This window comes from Hippopotamus amphibius, chromosome 13 (genome assembly GCF_030028045.1).
Source record: "Hippopotamus amphibius kiboko isolate mHipAmp2 chromosome 13, mHipAmp2.hap2, whole genome shotgun sequence".
Classification (NCBI taxonomy): domain Eukaryota; kingdom Metazoa; phylum Chordata; class Mammalia; order Artiodactyla; family Hippopotamidae; genus Hippopotamus; species Hippopotamus amphibius.
The window spans coordinates 93002403-93024030 of NC_080198.1; the positions used below are offsets into that span (position 1 = coordinate 93002403).

At 41.9% G+C, this 21628-nt stretch overlaps 1 protein-coding gene across 1 annotated transcript in view; it reads right to left on the minus strand.

Moving 5' to 3' along the window:
• Positions 1–1908: 1908 nt before the first annotated feature.
• Positions 1909–21628, minus strand: part of CLNK (cytokine dependent hematopoietic cell linker) — a 156149-nt gene continuing 136429 nt past the window's right edge. The window contains exons 17-19 of the mRNA XM_057704653.1: positions 19844–19921; positions 15419–15574; positions 1909–2055 (exon numbers count right to left, since the gene is read on the minus strand). Coding sequence (XP_057560636.1) covers positions 1909–2055; positions 15419–15574; positions 19844–19921 — 381 coding nt within the window. The remainder of the gene's footprint in view (positions 2056–15418; positions 15575–19843; positions 19922–21628) is intronic.

Here is a 21628-nt window from a genome sequence, read left to right on the forward strand (position 1 = left end):
TACTTCTTTATCCTTTTAGCATCATCTCATGCACTTGTGATAAGTGGTGATAAAGCATTGTTTAAAATGTAAGCCTCATACAATGCTAACCACCACCTGATGTTCATGGACTTTAAGAAGAACAATGCTTGGGGAGACTCCAAAACATTTCTTGAGAACACAGCATTGAATGGCATGCCCTGGTGAGAAGTGCCTCCAAGTTATCGGTAACCTTTCTTTCTTTTTGTTTTAAATTTATTTATTTATTTTTGGTTGCATTGGGTCTTCTTTGCTGCACACATGTTTTCTCTAGCTGCAGCAAGTGGGAGCTACTCTTTGTTGTGGTGCATGGGCTTCTCATTGTGGTGGCTTCTCTTGCTGTGGAGCACAGGCTCTAGGCACAGGCATGCAGATTTCAGTAGTTGTGGCACGCGGGCTCAGTAGTCGTAGCTTTTGGGCTCTAGAGCACAGGCTCAGTAGTTGTGGCGCACAGGCTTTAGTTGCTTTGCAGCATGTGGGATGTTCCTGGACCAGGGCTCAAACCTGTGTCCCCAACCACTGCGCCACCAGGGAAGTCCTGTAATCTTTCAATTGCTTTTTAGGGTGAGGGTCAGGGTCTTTCTGCCCACCAGCCCATGTCCTCTCTGCAGTCTGTTTTCATGCTGGTCCTGGGCTTCACTTTTATTATTTTCACTGATATCTCTTGCCTTCTCATTCTTTCTGGCTTTACTTCTGCATTAAAACTACAATTACATAAAGACTTAAAATATTTCACATGTAGGCTTTGGAAACATTTGAAGTCATTGTGTACTATTAATTTCAATGAGCCCTCTTTTTTTCTTTTTAAAACTTTACATCACTACAAGACGTTGTTTATTTATATATTTTAACATGGGTAAATCTGCATTTTCAAATTGTTTGTCTCTTTTAAATTGAACTCTTCAACGTGATTAAAAAATTCCGTAGGGCAGAGAATGTACATGGGAAGATGTGCTTGGATGAAACTAGGCACATGGATAAAAATCTGGGCTCTCTTCTTATGCTGAGTAAGATCAATGACGTCTTTGAACCTGTTTCCTCATCTGTGTTGTTAAACATTTTACAAATAAAATGTAATCCTCAGCTTTGAAAAGGGACAATACCATGACAAGTGCAAAGTTCCTGCAAGATACTAGCACTAATTTGAGAACAATTCTTTTCCTTTGAATGGAAGTCCACAATTAGAATTAAAAAAAATTATATTTTCACTCAGACTTAAGCTTACTCTCTTACTATGAATCTGCTAATTCCATTGGGCTTAAAGCTACTCCAAACAGAGTAGCCTAGAGATGGTCCTATGGCCATTTCACACCATACTGAAAGCAATTCTGATTTCTGTCCTTCAAATGGTGTTCACAAGTGATCGTTTTTCCATACCAAATCCTTCCCTATAGCTAAATTTCCAGAATTACAAATAAAATAGAGCTAACATTCACCAACATCTTTAGCATAAGGAATCACAAAAACATTGTAAGTTCACAAGTCCAAACAGTTTTGAAATAAAGAAAGGCAGCCCCGGGTCCTATAAAGGTCATAGATTTGGGACTCTCACCTACGCTTGTCAGGTGCCAGCTGCAAACACTGAAGCAACAGCTTCTTGTAACCTTTGCTGCTCATCTGTAACATGAACATAAGGACGGTGTTTATGGTTTTTTTCTTTAAAAGATATTTTTTTAAAGCCAGCTTTTATTTTTGCATCTTATATTTCTTCTGCAGTTAGAGCTTTCAAAACCACAGTTGATTTTTCAATTTCCATGATAGAATGTTTTTCTTTTCGACAAAGTCAGAGAAGTAATCCCTTGAAGCCACAGAAAAAAATCTTTTGAAATAAAGGAAAAAAAATGATAGAGGCATTGGATCCACTGAACTGAAGATGAAACAAAGACCAGGCTACCTAGGTGAGAAGTGTCTGTTGAGAGGGAGGGGCTTTGTCAAGTAGCACTGTTCCCTGTGGATCCCAGTTTTATCTTTCCCGTCAATGAGTATAATAGGAAAATACTTGTAGTGTTCGATGATGTCTTCCACCGAATCAAACTTCTGAAACACAGAAGAGAAAGTTAATGAAAATCTAGGTGCCTTTGTGTCTGTAGGTTAAAGAACAGCCTAAAAGGCTTCGTTATACTTAGGGAAGAGGTTAACTCACTTAAAACGTTTTTTAGATTGTAAAGAGGTATCGGAAGTGATTTTTTTTTTTAAAAGGATGTGACAAAGAAGCTCTTGAAGGATCAATGATAAGATTAAAACAACCAGGGTGATCAAAAGTGAGCCCCCTGCAGCTCTTGAAGCTTCCCACCCACAGAGTGTTCCCCAGAATCAGGTTACACTGGTCAGAGTGTACTCCACTCCCTAGTTAGTTACATGTTCCTACTGAAAGCAATTCAAATGGGTTAATTACACAGCAGTCAGCCATGGAGAATCCCTGGTGCCTCCCTTACCTTGTCCCCCAACTGTGACAAACTGAAATGTAGAAGATCAAGGCTTAAAAAAAAAATTAAAAAAAAGATCAAATCTTGACCTTTGTAAATTAATGGGAAAGGTCTACTGTGAAATCTCTCTCCTGTACACCCCTCTTGTTCTAAAGCATTCTAGACTAATCAGAAACAATACTGATGACCACAGGACTGCTGGTGGTTCTTGGCCAATTTAGGTTCCTTCCCTGGGCTTCTTGTGAAATAATGAGATGACGGTGAATCATTACACTTGTATGTTTCTAGAGATGTGCAGATAAAGTGCTGGGGTGATTTAATGGAAAGTAAGATGATTTCAAGTGTAGGGGAATCAGGAAGTGCTTTGTGGAAGATACAGACTTGAAATGGGCTACACATTCTGGGTAAGTCGAGTCAAATGGACAGGTGGGTTTAAAGATACTGAGAGCAGAGGAAGATGCGTGTACAAAGACGGGTGTTGAGAACATGTGAGCACAGACAGGAATTCTGATTAGCTGAGTTTGGCTGAGTGCTTGAAAGGGGCTATTGGGAGATGATCAGGAGGAGAGAGCTTGCATGACCCGCCTTTTGTAACTCAGGGCAACAGACCTTCCCGGAAGAGCCAAGGAAACTGCAGCTCAGAGTGAGGAGTCACTTGCTCAGAGGCCACACAGCCAGAGAGCAGGACCAGGAACTCAATCTGTTTTTTTCTGGACGAGTGTCAGTTTCTTCCTTGATGCAACTTTGCTTACAGCTTGTGAACCCACTGTTCCAACAGAGCAGCATCCAGATGACGCAGGCTGAAGGACGGAGACGCAGTGGGGATGACTTTGATTCTCTTTAGTGTTGTACATCCTCCCTCTGCCCAGCACAGAAATCTTTGCAGGCCTGAGGGATGCTCCAGAGGGAATGAGATGGTCAAGGTCCCTGGCCTCATGGAGATTCATGCATTGTATTCAGGTGGGGGCAGACGGAAAGTAATGATTCCCTATCCAAATAGGTCATTTCATGTAGTGATAATGACTGTGGAAATAATCAATCTGGGGCTCCCAGGGCCTTCCCTGACATTGACTGATCCCTGGATGCACTCCACTCCTGTTCTTCCTGGGAACTGGGTCAACAATCCTCTGCCTTCCTCCTTATGCTCACTGAGTTGGATTTTGTCTTTTCATCTGAAAAGAGTCCTAATTAAATCTGTAAGCAGCTTGCCCCTTTGAGCCCGTTACTGGATCTGTGGCAGAGTTCTCAATGAGATAATCTATCTGTCCACCCCTAGTAGTAGTCAGTACTAAGCTCTACCTGATGCTAAGGTAAGGTGGTTTCCCAGTGGTCCAGCAGGAACAGTAATTGTCCTGCTACAGTAGTTGTAAGTGATGGGCTGTGGAGCCCAAATGCCTGAGTTCCAAGCAGGGCCTTCCCACTCACTAGCTGTGTGTCCTTGGGCAAGTTTCGTACACTCCGTGTCTCAGTTTCTCTATCTATCAACGGTGATGGTAATAGTAGGACCTACCTCTGAGGGTCATTGTGAGGGTTAATTGAATTGACTCTACAGCACTCAGAAGGGCGCTCTTTCTACAGTGAGCGCTCAGTGAATGTCAGTCATTGCTGTGACCTCCTGCCTTCCAAGTTTGCCAAGAACATGATGAAAGAGCCGTGAAATCAGTGGAGAAGTTTATAGACTCCTTGTAAGCCTTTAGAAAGGAAGGACATTTTTGCATTTCACTTCTAATCATAAATAAAGGACAGATTTTTCTTTCTCGTTCTTCATACTCGACGAAACAAAAAATGATTGATTCATGCAGGACCCTTCTACAAAATTGGGTACAGCCACACGGCACAGAGGAAATTCTCTTTCCTGGAATTAATCTTTACAGGGAAAATGCTTGCTTTGTGATCTCAGACCTGTTTTCTTTAGGATGCTCCCAAAATAATGAATTCAATACTAATTATTTATAACCTACTACATGGATGATACTTTACATGAAGTTGTAATTTTAACAAGTGGTAGGAAGCAAGCAAGGCAGGAGTAAATAAGTCATTCTGTCATTTCCTCTTTTTGACTTCTAGCAATAGGCTAACAACTGATAGGTTACCCTAAAGATAATTGTTAAAAAGATTATAATTAAGCTCTTATTTTTAAATGAAATCTTTTTTTCAGGAGGACAGCAAATACCATCCTAATATTAGATCTTCGAGTTTGTTTAAATCTTTCGTGATTGCCCTAAATACCAACCACAAGCAGTGTTTCACTGCCAGAAAGGTTAATCAATCTCTTTGGATACACACATAGAAGTGAAAGAAGAAAAGAGAAAAAGAGGAAGACAGAGAGGTGCGAAGAGAGAAGGAGGAGAGAGAAGCTGACCAGGGAAGTGAGAAATAAACTCATTGGTTAATTGTCTGTTTGCTAGTCTTTGAACTTGAATTTATCTAGTAAACGTCTATCGTAATTTTCAGCACATTATCACAGACATTTGCAGGACAAGGAAAGGTCTGACTGAAATTGCTGCCTTCTACTAGACTCCACAGAAATGTTGACAAATGTGGTTTCTAAAACTTGGCAGCAGGTAAAGCTCTGCAGGTTGTTACTAAGCAGCTGCCTTGCTGGCTGGTCCAGGGCTGGTGTTCTACCAGGTGATAAGTATTTCAAATCTCACCCCTGCTTAGATGCATGCATGGATGGGCACAGATTAACAGGGTATCCCCTGGATGGCAGGGACTCCACCTTACTCTGCTCTGTGTCCTCAGAATGAAGCATCGAATCTAGCATAACGTAGGCCTAAAATTAAGGCTTGGCCCCAAAACTGAACAAATGAGAGATGTGGGCTGAAAGGTGCCCTCCAAAAGATATCCCATGGCCTAATTCCAGGAATCTGTGAATACTGCCTTCTAAGCAAAAGAGTGAATGTTATTTTACGTGACAAAAGTTGGGATTACGTTAAGGATCTTGAGAGGAAGGTCTTGAGAGAGGGGCTGATCCTAGGTTATCTCTAAAAGCAATCACATGAATCCTCATAAGATAGAAACAGAGGGAGATTCACTCAGAGAAGAGAAGGAGGCAATGTGACCTCAGAGGCAGAGATCAGAGGGGGTGTGGCCACAAGCCAAGGAAGCCAAGGTTTGCCGACAGCCACCAGCAGCTGGAAGAGCCCGAAGGATCTACCCTTAGAGCCTCCGGAAGAAAGGTGGCCTGTCAATACCTTGATTTCAGATTTCTAGATTCCAGAATTTCGAAAGAATACACACGTATTTTTTTTTTTTTTTTTTTTACAGTTGGTAGTATATATATGTCTGTGTTACTCTCTCGCTTCGTCTCAGTTTCCCCTTCAACCCCCGCCCCCTCCCATACCTCGAGTTCTCCAGTCCATTCTCTGTATCTGCATCCTTGTTCTGGTCACTGAGTCCAACAGTACCATTTTTAGATTCCGTATATGTGAGTTAGCATACAATATTTGTCCTTCTCTTTCTGACTTACTTCACTCTGTATGACAGATTGTAGTTCTATCCACCTCATTACATATAGCTCCATCTCATCCCTTTTTATAGCTGAGTAATATTCCATTGTATATATATGCCACATCTTCTGTATCCATTCATTTGTTGATGGGCATTTCGGTTGCTTCCATGTCCTGGCTATTGTAAATAGTGCTGCAATAAACATTATGGTACAAGTTTCTTTTGGGATTATGGTTTTCTTTGGGTATATGCCCAGTAGTGGGATTACTGGATCATATGGTAGTTCTATTTGTAGTTTTTTAAGGAACCTCCAAATTGTTTTCCATAGTGGCTGTACCAATTTACATTCCCACCAACAGTGCAGGAGAGTTCCTTTTTCTCCACACCCTCTCCAACATTTGTTGTTTCCAGACTTTGTGATGATGGCCATTCTGACTGGTGTGAGGTGATACCTCATTGTGGCTTTGACTTGCATTTCTCTGATGATTAGTGATGTGGAGCATCTTTTCATGTGTTTGTTGGCCATCTGTATGTCTTCTTTGGAGAAATGTCTATTTAGGTCTTCTGCCCATTTGTGGATTGGGTTATTTGCTTTTTTGGTATTAAGCTTCATGATCTGCTTGTATATTTTGGAGGTTAATCCTTTGTCCGTTGTTTCATAGGCAATTATTTTTTCCCACTCTGAGGGTTGCCTTTTAGTCTTGTTTATGGTTTCTTTTGCTGTGCAAAAGCTTTTAAGTTTCATGAGGTCCCATTCATTTATTCTTGATTTTATTTCCATGATTCTAGGAGGTGGGTCAAAAAGGATGGCGCTTTGATGGATGTCATATAGTGTTCTGCCTATGTTTTCCTCTAGGAGTTTGATAGTGTCTGGTCTTACATGCAGGTCTTTAATCCATTTGGAGTTTACTTTTGTGTATGGTGTTAGGAAGTGTTCTAATTTCATTCTTTTGCATGTTGCTGCCCAGTTCTCCCAGCACCACTTATGGAAGAGGCTGTCTTTTTTCCATTGTATATTCTTGCCTCCTTTGTCAAAGATAAGGTGCCCATGTGTGTTTGGGCTTACTTCTGAGTTCTCTATTCTATTCCATTGATCTTCCTTTCTATTTTTGTGCCAGTACCATACTGTCTTGATCACTATGGCCTTGTAGCATAGTTTGAAGTCAGGAAGCCTGATTCCACCAACTCCATTTTTCCTTCTCAAGATTGCTTTGGCTATTCGGGGTCTTTTGCGTTTCCATACAAATCGTAAGATTTCTTGCTCTAGTTCTGTGAAAAATGCCATTGGTAATTTGATCGGGATTGCATTGAATCTGTAAATTGCTTTGGGTAGTACAGACATTTTCACGATGTTGATTCTTCCAGTCCAGGAACATGGTATGTCCCTCCATCTGTTTGTGTCGTCTTTGATTTCTTTCATCAATGTCTTAAAGTTTTCTGCATACAGATCTTTTGCCTCCTTAGGCAGGTTTATTCCTAGGTATTTTATTCTTTTGGTTGCAATGGTGAATGGGAGAGTTTCCTTAATTTCTCTTTCTGCTCTTCCGTTGTTAGTGTATAGGAATGCAAGAGATTTCTGTGCATTAATTTTGTATCCTGCTACTTTACTAAACTCATCAATTAGTGCTAGCAGTTTTCTGGTAGAGTCTTTAGGGTTTTCTATATATAATATCATGTCATCTGCGAAGAGTGACAATTTTACTTCTTCTTTTCCAATTTGGATTCCTTTTATTTCTTTTTCTTCTCTGATTGCTGTGGCTAAAACTTCCAAAACTATGTTGAATAATAGTGGTGAGAGTGGACACCCTTGTCTTGTTCCTGTTTTTAGGGGGAATTCTTCCAGTTTTTCTCCATTGAGAACAATGTTGGCTTTTGGTTTTGCATATATGGCTTTTATTATGTTGAGGTAATTTCCTTCTATGCCCATTTTCTGGAGAGCTTTGATCATAAATGGATGTTGAACTTTGTCAAAAGCTTTTTCTGCATCTATTGAAATGATCATATGGTTTTTATCCTTCAATTTGTTGATAGGATGTATCACATTGATTGATTTGCGTATATTGAAGAATCCTTGCATCCCAGGGATAAACCCCACTTGATCATGGTGTATGATTTTTTTAATGTGCTGTTGCAGTCTGTTAGCTAGTATTTTGTTGAGGATTTTTGCATCTATATTCATCAGTGATATTGGTCTATAGTTTTCTTTTTTTGTGACATCTTTGCCTGGTTTTGGTATCAGGGTGATGGTAGCCTCGTAGAATGAGTTTGGGAGTGCTCCGCCTTCTGCAATATTTTGGAAGAGTTTGAGAAGGATAGGTGTTAACTCTTCTCGAAATGTTTGATAGAATTCGCCTGTGAATCCATCTGGTCCTGGGCTTTTGTGTGTTGGGAGATTTTTAATCACTGCCTCAATTTCTGTACTTGTGATTGCTCTGTTCATGGTTTCTATTTCTTCCTGGTTCAGTCTTGGAAGATTGTATTTTTCTAAGAATGTATCCATTTCTTCCAGGTTATCCAATTGATTGGCATATAGTTGCTTGTAGTAGTCTCTCATGATCTTTTGTATTTCTGAGGTGTCCGTTGTGACTTCTCCTTTTTCATTTCTAATTCTGTTGATTTGCATCTTCTCCCTTTTTTTCTTGATGAGTCTGGCTAATGGTTTATCAATTTTGTTAATCTTCTCAAAGAACCAGCTTTTAGTTTTATTTATTTTTCTTATGGTTTCTTTCCTTTCTTTTTCATTTATTTCTGCTCTGATCTTTATGATTTCTTTTCTTCTGCTCACTTTAGGGTTTCTTTGTTCTTCTTTCTCTAGTTGTTTTAGGTGTAAGGTTAGGTTGTTTATTCGATCATTTTCTTGTTTCTTAAGGTAGGACTGTATTGCTATAAACTTCCCCCTTAGAACTGCTTTTGCTGCATCCCATAGGTTTTGGGTTGTTGTGTTTTCGTTGTCATTTGTTTCTAGATATTTTTTGATTTCCTCTTTGATTTCTTTAGTGATTCCTTGGTTGTTTAGGAGTGAATTGTTTAGCCTCCATGTGTTTGTATTTTTTGCAGTTTTTTTCCTGTAATTGATATCTAGTCTCATGGCGTTGTGGTCTGAGAAGATGCTTGATATGATTTCAATTTTCTTGAATTTGCTGAGGTTTGATTTGTGACCCAAGATGTGATCTATCCTGGAAAATGTTCCGTGTGCACTTGAGAAGAATGTGTATTCTGTCGTTTTTGGATGGAATGTCCTATAAATATCAATTAAGTCAAGATGGTCTAATGTGTCATTTAAAACTTGTGTGTCTTTATTTATTTTCTGTTTGGATGATCTGTCCATTGATGTAAGTGGGGTGTTCAAGTCTCCCACTATTATTGTGTTCCTGTCGATGTCCCCTTTTATAGCTGTTAGCATTTGCCTTATGTATTGAGGTGCTCCTATATTGGGGGCACAGATATTTACCATTGTGATATGTTCTTCTTGGATGGATCCCTTGATCATTATGTAGTGTCCTTCCTTGTCTCTTTTAATAGTCTTTACTTTCAAGTCTAATTTGTCTGATATGAGTATTGCTACTCCAGCTTTCTTTTGACTTCCATTTGCATGGAATATCTTTTTCCATCCCTTCACTTTCAGTCTATATGTATCCCTTGGTCTGAAGTGGGTTTCTTGTAGGCAGCATATAGAAGGGTCTTGTTTTTGTATCCATTCAGCCAGTCTGTGTCTTTTGGTTGGAGCATTTAATCCATTGACATTTAAGGTGATTATTGACATGTGTGTTCCAATTACCATTTTCTTAATTGTATTGGGTTTGTATTTGTAGGTGTTTTCCTTTTCTTGTGTTTCCTACTTAGAGAAGTTCCTTTAGCACTTGTTGTAAGGCTGGTTTGGTGGTGCTGAATTCTCTTAACTTTTGCTTGTCTGGAAAGCGTTTGATTTCTCCCTCAAATCTGAATGAGATTCTTGCTGGGTAGAGTATTCTTGGCTGTAGGTTTCTCTCTTTCAGGACTTTCAGGATATCCTGCCATTCCCTTCTGGCCTGCAGAGTTTCTGTGGAAAGGTCAGCTGTTATCCTGATGGGTTTTCCCTTATATGTTGTTTGTTGCTTTTCTCTTGCTGCTTTTAATATTTTTTCTTTGTGTTTAGTTGTCGTTAGTTTGATCAATATGTGTCTCAGTGTATTTCTCCTTGGGTTTATTCTGTATGGGACTCTCTGTGCTTCTTGGACTTGGTTAATTATTTCCTTTCCCATGTTGGGGAAGTTTTCCACTATAAGCTCTTCAAATATTTTCTCAGACCCTTTCTTGTTTTCTTCTTCTTCTGGGATGCCAATAATTCGAATGTTGGTTCGCTTAATGTTATCAGTGAGGTCTCTGAGACTGTCTTCTAATCTTTTTATTATTTTTTCTTTTTCCTGCTCTGTGGCAGTTATTTCCCCCATTCTATCTTCCAACTCACTTATTCGTTCTTCTGCCTCAGTCATTCTGCTGGTTATAGCATCTAGAGTATTTTTAATTTCAGTTATTTTGTTATCCATTGCTGTTTGTTTTTCTGAGTTCTTATGAACTGTTTCTTGTACTTTCTCTATTTTGTTATCGAGATTTTGTATCATTTTTACTATCATTACTCTAAATTCCTTTTCAGGCATTTTTCCTATTTCCTCCTCATTTATTTGGTCTTGTGGGTTTTTTTCTTGCTCCTTTGCCTGCATGGTGTTTCTTTGTTTCCTCATGGTTGTCCAAACTTTTGGGGTTGCTTGTCCTTGGGTTTTTTTGCGTTATTCTGTGACCCGCAGAGGTTCCTTTATTGTTCGTCTGTAAGCGTCGGTGTGTGGGGAGGGAGAGGGTACAACAGTGGCTCCTTCTCCTGGGAGGGAGTGAGCAGTGGCGCACTGATGTCTCAGTCAGGCTTGGAGGTGCCTGTTGCAGAGGGCGCCGGTGGCTCAGGTGTAAACAGAAAGTCTTAGAGTTGGGCCTCTCTCGGGGGTTTTTTTCTTTTTTTTTTTTTTTTTCTCTCTCGGCAGCCTCCCTGCTGCTGGCGTTGCAAGGGATTTTAATCTAGCCCCACCCGAGTGCCTGAGGGTACTTGTTATCCCTGAGCGCCTTAGGTGGCCCGCAGGGCGTCTCTCCACTGCCTGTTGCAGAGGCGCGGAAAGAGAGAGAGAGGCTATGCGCGTGGCTCCTCCCAGCCGCCAGTGAGCCTACAGCCTCCAGCCGCCATCATGGCCGGGCAGCTCTCAGGAACGGGCACTCCTCTCCGCGGGCCTCCTCCCTCCTGTCCTCTCGGTCCGTCACCCTACCGGCAACAATGTTTCCCACACTGAACCAGCTCTCCTGCTCCCACACTCCCGCTCCTGGACCCTCCGTTCAGCCGCGGATCGATGTCTTGGTCCGGGAACGCTGAGCTGCACTGCGGACCCTCTGAATGTTTCTCACTCCCTCCCGTCTGCCACAGCTCCGCCGCTTCACCCTCTTTGAGCCCTCGTAGATGCCTCCCTACCGGCTATGTCGGGCTCCCCGCAGTCCCATCCGGTGTCCGAGGCCGTCTGCTGGTGTTCAGCTGGTTCTTTGTGAGAATTACTCCACACGTATTGTTTTAAGCTATCAATTTTGTGGTATTTTGTTACAGCAACTACAGGAAACTAATACACTGGGTGTTCCCTGAATCTAAGTTCAGATGTGAGTTTCTAGCCACGTGGACAGCAGAATTTATAATATGCAGCATCATGGACCTTCCCAGGCTCATTCTTTGCCAGCATATGTGGATTTGCTGGCCTTCTGTGCTTGTGACCGGTGTCGACAAGGTCTGCCTTCCCAGAGGCCCTGTCGAGGCTTCTCCTGCAAATCACATGGCCCCATGTGAGCTTTTCTTCTGTGTCTGGGACACACAGACCCAATGAAAGGGCTTTAGGGAATCATTTAAGATAGAAGTGATGTAAACGTAAATTGTGATACTTACTAAGCACCTGCCTCTGTGTATCTGGCACTCTCTTTACATCATCTCATCTTACTTCCTTGGAATAGGTGTCACTGCACTGTTTGTGCGGTTAAATTCTAAAGTTTGCAAGACAGCCAAAAAAGTCACAGGAAATCAAAATTATCCTCGAAAACCCTGTGCCTCATTACGTTTCTCCTGCAGAGTTAGACTCAGATGCTACTTCTTTATCCAAGCACCAGATGAAGTAGCAAGTAGCTGGCTTGCATTTAGCAGAGACTTGCTATAGGAAATTCTTTATCTTTCCTTAGAGATGGGCGATTCTTCCTCAGCAAGGCAAAGGGCTTGAACTGTGAAAGGTGTGCAGGAGCTGAGAACAATCTAGATCATCCCCCTCTTACACAAGGGCATGGCTCGTTCAGAAGAGAGGCAGGAAGAACTACCTGTAAATTGTGATTTTTTTCACTCAGTGCCTGGCACATGGAAAGTACCAACTTCAATTCTTTTCAATTGAAGCTCTGGGCTGTTTTCAAATGGGCTGGGGATCATTTGCATTTGCTATGATGCTATCTGAGACTCTGTGAGAAGGTCAATATTTTTGCACACTGTATTGAACCCCAGCTTTAACAAGGACTAGCTGTGTCTGTGGGCCAATTACTTCACATTTCTGTACCTCAGTTTCACCGTCTATTAAATAGGGGTATCAGCAGCACCTACCTCACGGGGTTGCTATAAGGATTAAACTGATCAAATTAATTAATAATTGTTAACTGCACAGAGTAGTGCCTTGCATAATAAACGTATGGAAGCGTTAAATAAACATGAAAAGGAGACTCTTGCTTGGGGGATGTATGAGAGGAGAAAATTCCATAATAACACGAAAAGTGTCCTCTTAAAATGGCATTTGAATTCTTTTTTTTTTTTTTGGGTTATATAAATGAAAATTTAGTTAGATTGAGAAAAAAAATCTCAAACTATTTCATGATTTTAGGCCTAAAATACCACAACTATCATAAGAATTTAGGAAAATGATATGTTTATTTTATTTTTTTAATTTTTATTTTTTAATTGAAGTATAGCGGATTTACAACATTTCAGGTGTACAGCAAAGTGATTCAGTTATACACAGGCATTTGAATTCTTAAGGTCTCCTTGGTGACAAGCTGCTGAGGCCGGCAGTGAACTGGCTGGCAATCTCATTCAGCACTATCAGGAAGTTATCACAGGGTCACTGTTTCTCCTCTTTTATAGGTAGACCAAAGTCTGGCTTGTTGGGAAAAAAGCTGTAACCTCTTTAAATCTCGGTTTCACCACTGGTAAAAGGGCTTCAATAACGCATCCTTTCCAGAGTATTTTCAAGGACCAAAGGCGAGAGCAAATTAAATAGCAGCTCACAGAGGGCCCAGCAAATTTTAGGGCATGTGATTTCCATTTTCTGTGTTCTCTAAGGAAAAGGGATCCTTAATCCCAAGCATTTAAAAGTCATAGAAAACTTTTTTTTTTTTTAACAAGAAAGTCTATGAGCTGGAAGAAAACACAGAAGGTTAAAGGGATATTGAGAGCTGGAAATTCCATTAACCATGGGTATATGGACTTACGGGGAATGATGTTTTAGTTATTGCCGTGATTTAGTAAGAATAATGAAAAAAATCATAAGTAACATTTATTGATATGTCAATAATCAGTGTTCTGAGTGTTTTACATCAACTCACTAATCCTCACCGCAAAAGGAAAAATCTTCTCTTTTTAGTTTTGCTGTAACCCTTTCTTACACGATTTGGCAGATTTATGTATTAATCTATTTATTCACTTGTGTTCTCCTTTATGCCTAAATGTTCCCAGGCTGGAGCAAAGGCTGGTGAACTGACCCCATGATAGGTAGCCTGCCGGGTGCTGACCGCACCTCTCCAGCCACAGGTGAGTCTCAGAAAAGGACTCTGGGTCAGACACTGGGTTTAAGCTGGAATCTTCACACACGAGTCTTCCTGAAGCATTTTGGCAGCCCAGCAGTGGTCCTTATTTTGATATCCATTGAAGAACAATAGATATTTGTGTGAGAGCTCTGGTTTCTTTTCTTTCTTTTTTTTAAATAAATTTATGTGTTTACTTATTTATTATTGGGTGCATTGGGTCTTTGTTGTTGCACAGGCTTTCTCTAGTTGCGGTGAGCTGGGGCCCACACTTCATTGCTTTGTGGCTTCTCTTGTTGCAGAGCACGGGCCCTAGGCATGCGGGCCTCAGTAGTTGAGGCATGTGGACTCAGTAGTTGTGGCTTGGGGGCCCCAGAGCACAGGTGTCAGCAGGGCTGGTTTCTTCTGAGGCTCTCTCCTTGGCTTGTAAATGGCCATTTTCTCCTGTGACTTCACATGTGTGTGTGTCTGTGTCCTAATCTCCTCTTCTTATAAGGACACTAGTCATATTGGAACAGGGCCCATCCTAGTGACCTCACTTTACCTTAGTCGCCTCTTTAAAGATGCCATCTCCAAATACAGTCACATTGTGAGGTGCTGGGGGCTAGAATTTTCACATAGGAATTTGGGAGGGGGACACGATTCAGCCCATAATCTATACCAACAGATAAAATTGAGGTCTGGAGATGCTAAATGAGAATCACTGAATTACAGAAGTCTGGACTTGAAAAGAATATTTACATTCGAAGAACCTAAAGCCCAGAGAAATTAAATGACTGGCCTGAGCTCACATACTTAGTAAATGGTGACCGAACTTGAACCCTGACTTTCCTTCCTTCCTTCCCTCTTTCCTTCCACCCTCCCTCCCTCTCTTACTGCTTCCGTCCCTTCCTCTCCTCCTCCCTTCCTTCCCTCCTCCCTTCCTCCCTTCCTTCCTTCCTTCTGTCCGTCCAAGTAGAGTTGAAAGAGCAGCCTCTATTTGCCCTCTCACTACCTGGGCATCACTAGCCATTTACTTAATTTTCTAAGCCTCACTTTCCCTACATCTAAGATAGGAACAACTGTTCTATCAAAGAGTTGTTGGTTAAAATAAGATAATGCAGACAGACCAAGCCTAGTGTAAACACAGAGAAAATCAATCTCCTTTCCCTTTTCTCTCTGATTTATTTATACAGTTATTAATGAGTGCTTTCATTGAGTCATTCTTTCACCTAGCGGCCTATCAGCAGATGTGTACCAAGGACAGGCATGCTCTGTGTAGCACTGGATGCTGTGATTGAGGTCACATTCAATGTGGGGACACATGCCGACCTAATGCCAACAGATATTGTCAGAAATGGCTGTGGTGGGAGTTCAGCGCTGGGTGGAGGAGTGTGGCATTAACGTGGGGCTCAGTGGAGGCTTCCTGGCAGGCAGAATGTAGATGTGTCTTATAGAATGAGTTTTCTTTAGTGGGCAAAGCTGGATAGAGGGTGCGTGGAAGGGTCAGGATTGGCTCTCAGCCTACATGTGCAGGGATGCTTGTGGAAGGGGCTGGAAGGATTAGATTACATTCTGCATCTCCAGGGCATCTCTTTTCTCCCATCCTGCAGTCATGGGGATGTGGAGGTGACTCGGCCAGCATCCCCCAAGGCCCCCAGTACTGCCGTCCTTAGCCTGGAAAAAGGAAGCCATTGGGTTACACCCACCTCGTCTCCTCTGAGCCCTGTCCCCAGGGCAAACTGCTGATTCCTCTCCAGGAAGCGGATTTTCACATTGTAGACTTTGTTCCCATAAAACACCACCAACACGTAGGGCTCTGCCCTGGATTTTGCGGAACAGTCTCGGACCAAGAAGGTGCCGTCCTAAAGCAAAAGGGAGAACGATGATCTTCTCAGGCATCATAATCAGAATCCACCCTCCCAACGTGGGCAGCCGTGACGCTTGTGCGCCTGAGAGTCCCAAACAACTTTAGTTTTTGGCAGGCCAGTTCTTTATTCAATGTAATTCAGTAAGTATTTATTGAGGGTTAGTATGTCTGAGGGTTCTTGTTATTTTCTGAGACATGCACCAGTCCGATTACGACAGCCCTTACTTCCAAATCTTCCAATATCCCCTGCTGTCCTGGGCTCCGTGCCTGTGCTGGTAGCATGATGTTCATGCATGAAGGCAGCAGCCTCTCCTGTGGTTTTATCTCTCGTCCTTCCTGCAGTCTCCATGCCCTGGGTGATGATGCCAGCCAAGCCACCCTTTCCCAGGGGCACCATCTTGCTTTTGGGTTCCCAGCTTTTACACAAGCCACCCCCTCTGCACAGAGTAGCCCTCACCTCCCCGCCTTGGGGGTGCTTCCCTCTAACTGCCAATGTTCACATATTTCCTCTTCTGTTAATGCCCGGGTTATTTTTCTAGAGACAGTGGGAGCCACGGCAGGCTTTGAGCAGGAGAGGCTTTGAGCATTGTAAGTTGGTCCTCTGTGTGAGGAGATGTTCACATAGGACTAGGGTCCCCAAAACAGGTGTGGGGCTTCCAAACTGAGTGGAGAGACTGTATGAAGGAGAAGAAAATATAGCCTGGGGAGAGGTGAAAGGAAGTGCAGGGCAAGGAAGAGGAGATAGGAAGGTTCTAAGGAGATGTCTCAAGATGGATGGAAACCCAGAAGCTTCAGTGTCACAGAAGACAAGGGGCGGACAGCGAGGGTTTCCAAAAAAGGTCCACACTGCGGTATGGCCTGGGGGGCTGTGAATAGGCCAATTGTAAATATAAAATAATCAGGGACACCCGGGAGAGTAGCTGAGGGTGAAGGTCTGGCCGTAAAAGGCTAAGAAATGGATCAATCCTCCTGAACAAACACACACTTAGAAGGCTTAGTTTTGTGGTTACATCGTGTCATTTATATGATGAAAAATATTGAAAAATCTGTAACTGTAATTGGATAGATTCTTGTATAAGTGGTTATAAATAATCTACAAAGAATAGATCTAATTAGGTGTGTGAAGTACTTACTATCTATTCTTTATATAAATAGGTATTTATATATGATAGTTTATATTTATATAACTAATTGTTATTTATCATCTCCTCTATAGACTATATTTCACATCTATATATTTATATAACTAATATTTATAGATATCATATGCACATATATAATGATTATAATACTGTATAATACTATAAGTATATTAAATTTATAAACTATACTATAAAACTATAGTGATGTCAGATGATGCTGGCAGCTAAGCTTTACTGAAAACTGCCCTCAAGATGCCAATCACTTTACACACGTTTCATCTGATGCTTACATAAAATTTGAAGAGGTATTTTATCCCCATTTTACGGGTAAGGGAATTAGGGTCTAATTCTCTAACACATCACAGCGAATCAATGGACTATCTGGAAGTCAAGGTGAAATTTTTTCTATAAATGTACCAATATCCAAGTATGTAAAGTGGGTTCAAGGAATTTTCTGGAACTTGTTCTGCCAAAAACATTCAGCTGTAATTAAAGCCTTAAAATTCAAGCACATTTTTTTTTTAATTCTTTTCCATTGTGGTTTATCACAGGATATTGAATATAGTTCACTGTGCTCTACAATAGGACCATGTTTTTTATCCATTCTATATATAAAATCCTACATCTGCTAACCCCAAACTCCTACTCCATCCGTCCCCTAACCCCTTCCACCTTGGCAACCATCAGTTTGTTCTGTATGTCTCTGAGTTTGTTTCTGCTTCATAGATAGGTTTTTTTTGTGTCATATGTGTATAACTGAATCACTTTGCTGTACAGCAGCAATTAACACAACATTGTAAATCAACTATATGTCAACAACAAAAAATAATTAAAAAAAAAAGACTCAAGCACAGCACATTGCCAAAGATTACAAAGAGGAGGCCAAGACATGTGGCCTGTCGGGATTTATCATCTTAGACCCTGCAATGAGTTTGTCACAATGAAACTGGGCGATCCTGCAATTTGAATTAAATTACTTACGTAAATGGGAAACACATTTTGACAAAACGGAGACAAACAAAATAGGAAAATATGAAGTCATTCAATGGAGATTCTGTTTTCTCAATGCTTTTTTGGGAGGAGGCAGAAACAGACATGGAGAAGTGGGGGAAGGGAGCACTGAGTGCCCGAACGTAGCTGAAAGGACATTACATGGCATACACACTGCCCTTCTAGCACCATCCACACTGGGGCTCCTGGAAGCAGGACTTCTAAGAGCTATTTTTCCCTTGGGAAAGAGGCTCAGAGAGAGTGACCACTGATTAGCCAAGAAGAGACAGGGTTGGAGCTGTCACTGCTTTGGCACCATTAGACCCAGCAGAGGTCAGCCGAGCGTGGGGTTCCCTGGGCGGAGGGAAGGGGGGCCGGTCCTCAAGGCAAGGCACCACCTAGCCACCTACGACTCCCCTTCCAGAGTGTAAAGAACTATAGCGGCTACTAGAGGCAGCTGTGATTTTGTGAAAAGAGCACTGATCTTGAATATAGATTCTGCCACTTTCTCTACTTTGTAGTTGAAACCTGAGTGTTGGTTTCCTCATCTAGAGAATGAGATAGTTTCATTAATTCCTAATATGTTCAAGATACTATGTTAGCAACTGTATTAATCTCCTGGGTTGCTATAACAAATTCCTATGAACTTAAAGGACTAAAACACAAATTTATTCTCTTACAGTTCTAGGGGTTGAAGTCTGACATGGGTCTCACTGAACTAATATCAAGGTCTCAGCCAAGCTGTGTTCCTTTTAGAGACTCTAGGGGAAAATGCATTTCCTTGCCTTTTCCAGCTTTTAGAAGGCACCATTTGTGGCTTGACTTGTGGCTCTCTATGTCTGACTCTGACACTGCTGCCTCCCTCTTATAAGGACCCGTGTGATTATATTCAACCCTCTCTGATAATTAGGAGAAATCTCCCTATCTCAAGATTCCTAACTTAATCCCACCTGCAAATTCCTTTTCCAAATAAGGTGACACAGTCACCGGTATTGGAGATTAGAATGTGGCTATCTCGTGGTAGGGGAGCATTACTCTGTTTACCATAGTAACTTACATATAATTTATCATATTTAATTTTTAATATCAATTCCAAGAGCAAGGTTTTACTAAAATTTATTGAGGACTTGTCATTTATTCATCCATCCAGTAATTAACTAACTCATTCATTTTTGTATGTCCTCTCCAGCAATGACCATTGTATTGGTTAGTTGAGGACAGGTGTTGGTGTTGCATTAGTCTTAAGGCCTTTCTACCACTTCTACACAGTCTGGTATAGTTCTCTGCACATAGTAGAGTAGCTGCTTAATAACTATTTTCTATTTGTGATGATGGCTGTAGTAGTCATTTGATTTGACCACAAATATCCCAGGTCTTCTCTTTTTTTTTGGTCACATGTAGCTTTTTACTTTTCCACCCTCTTTGCAGTTAGGCCTGGTCATGTGACTTACTCTGGCCAACGAAATGTGAGCAAAGATGCAGCATGTTAAGTTTGAGAACCAGTGTGCGATTGGTGTGAGCATACACTGAGATGGAGCCTCTAGCAGTCTGGGTCTACCCACCCAAAACTGTCTTGAGTGTGGAGCTCAACAAAAAATAAAATTCTGTTATGCTAAGCAACTGAGATCCCAAGGCTGTGTGTTACTACAACATAACCTATCACATCCTGACTATTACAGCACTCATGATCCCTGCTCCTTTCCTGAAGAAGTGAGACAAAAAAATCCCCAACTGTACCTTGGGCAGACCTGTAGAAAGGATATGAAACTTGAACAAAGCATAAGGAAGGCACCTTCCATTGCAACCTCCATTTATACTCCAGCTTCCACATTTGATCTCCAAAATAGTTCCTTAGGGTTGATTCTACCATTTTCTTCTAACAAACAAAGAAACCTACACTTATAGATGATTAGGAACTTGAGAAAGTCACACAGCCTATAAGTGGTACAACTGTCTCAAATCTGAAACTCTGAGAGTCACTGTCGATGATAACTTCCCCAGCACTGAGAAATACAGGGTGAGGCAGGAACGACTACATCAAAGTGCACTGCTTGTTACATCCTGTGACCTATGAACAGAAAACTGTAGGATGACTACAGAAACAATGTGACAGGCCCTGGTGAAGCCATTACCTTGTTCTCCTTCATTAATGCCTCTTCCACCGCCTGGCGACTGTATTCTCCAATGTACCATTCGTTGTGGTGGACATCCTGCAGTGCGGGTTAAATAATGAATATTTTAGGGTCAAAGGGAGGAATTAATTATCAATTAGGACTTGCTTTTGTTCCACTAGTGCCAAATCACAGTTGGACTTATGGTAGAGATGCAGTATAAAATTTCTGTACCTAGATCTTGAGGTGGACATAGAACAAGTAATGGCAGCTTAGGAATTATGAAATTGGCATGACAGAGTCTGTTTGTCATTGAAAGTAACCAGAAATGTCAGTCCATCTACTGAGAAAGGTACTCTGGCACCAAACTCAAAATGGATAATAAACCGTCTATCTATCAATGCTTTCTGAACCTGTACCTGCTGAAGTTTACTGAGATGGGATGTATATAGTTTACGATCCCTATGAGGCCCTAGTCACCATAAAAACAGCAGGGGAGGGGAAGACAGGTGCAGACTGAGAGCATCTTTATGCCAATTGCCTAAAGTCACATGCAGTTGATTTGGGATTTGAACCTTAGTCTATCTGGCTTTCTCCCTGTGCTATGCTACCTTACTTAAACTAATTTATTTCTTTTGTTTGTAAAATCCACCATAACAGAGAGAAGGAAGGGCAGTCAGAGAGATGCACCAGGGATCTGCAATTCCTTTACCGGGTCCCAAGGATAATAATATTAAGTAATCCTTTGCATGAGTCCAACATCTGCAAGGCCCTCCCTCATTCATTATCGCAGTCCATGCCTGCAAAAATCATGCGAGGCAGGCATTGTCAGGACAGTGGAGGCTCAGGAAGTCCACTTCTGTTACATGTGGCAAGAACTAGGGATGTGACATCAGGTCTTTGGTCTCTCAAAATACCTGGTCCCCCCAGCACAAACTTGATCTTTCCAACGATGGGTACACCAAGCATATGTGAGCACCACTGGGAAAGGCATGAGCTAGCTTCCCCCCAACTCTCCTGCCTCCCTTCCTGCCTTCTCTCCCTCTCCCCCTCCCCAGTCTGAGCACAAATCAGATGTGTTTGCTGTTGTCTGGACACACATAGCTTTAGGGCTTGGCATGAGCTGGCCCCGATGCTTGGAATCACTCCTGCTTCTCACTCTCTCCTCCCTGGCCCTGCCATCCTCTTCCATCATGTTTGGGGGCAAAGTCATCTCCTATTTTAAAGGAATTCCTCCTTTGGAATGAATTCCTTTACCGAGTCCCTACCCCCAGGGGAGGGTTGGTGCTGGAAGGTCCAGGGGCAGGACCTGTTCCACTCCAGCAAAGCCAGGTAACAGGCTCCAGAAACAAAGGGCACCTCAGAGCCCTGTCTCTCTGCAGAAGTGGGGGCTCTCTGAGCTGAGAGTGGTCTGCTGCTTCTGGAGGGCCTCTCTGCCACTTCCAGGGCTTGGCAGGCCTCAGTTGTGGTGTGCGTCATCTACTCTTAATTTGTCTATTTGTTCAAGCTGGAAGACACTTAGAGATTTCATAACCCCGTAGTTCTCCAGGTGTGATCATGAGTGCTGGCTGGTGAGTTTAGGTGCTGCTCAAACACAGCGTTAGAGAACTCTGAGTTACCTGGGGGGAGAAATGGTCCCCTTTCAATTCTCTTTCTAGCCCTTTGAATAATCCAGGAGGGATATTTCATTTTGATGCTATTTTGCCCTTACTCTCTCTCTGGTATTTCTAATCTGTCCTTATGCCGAGATTCACTAGCGAGTGATGGCATCCTGCTACAATTTGATAGCTTTGTTCTGTTTGAGCT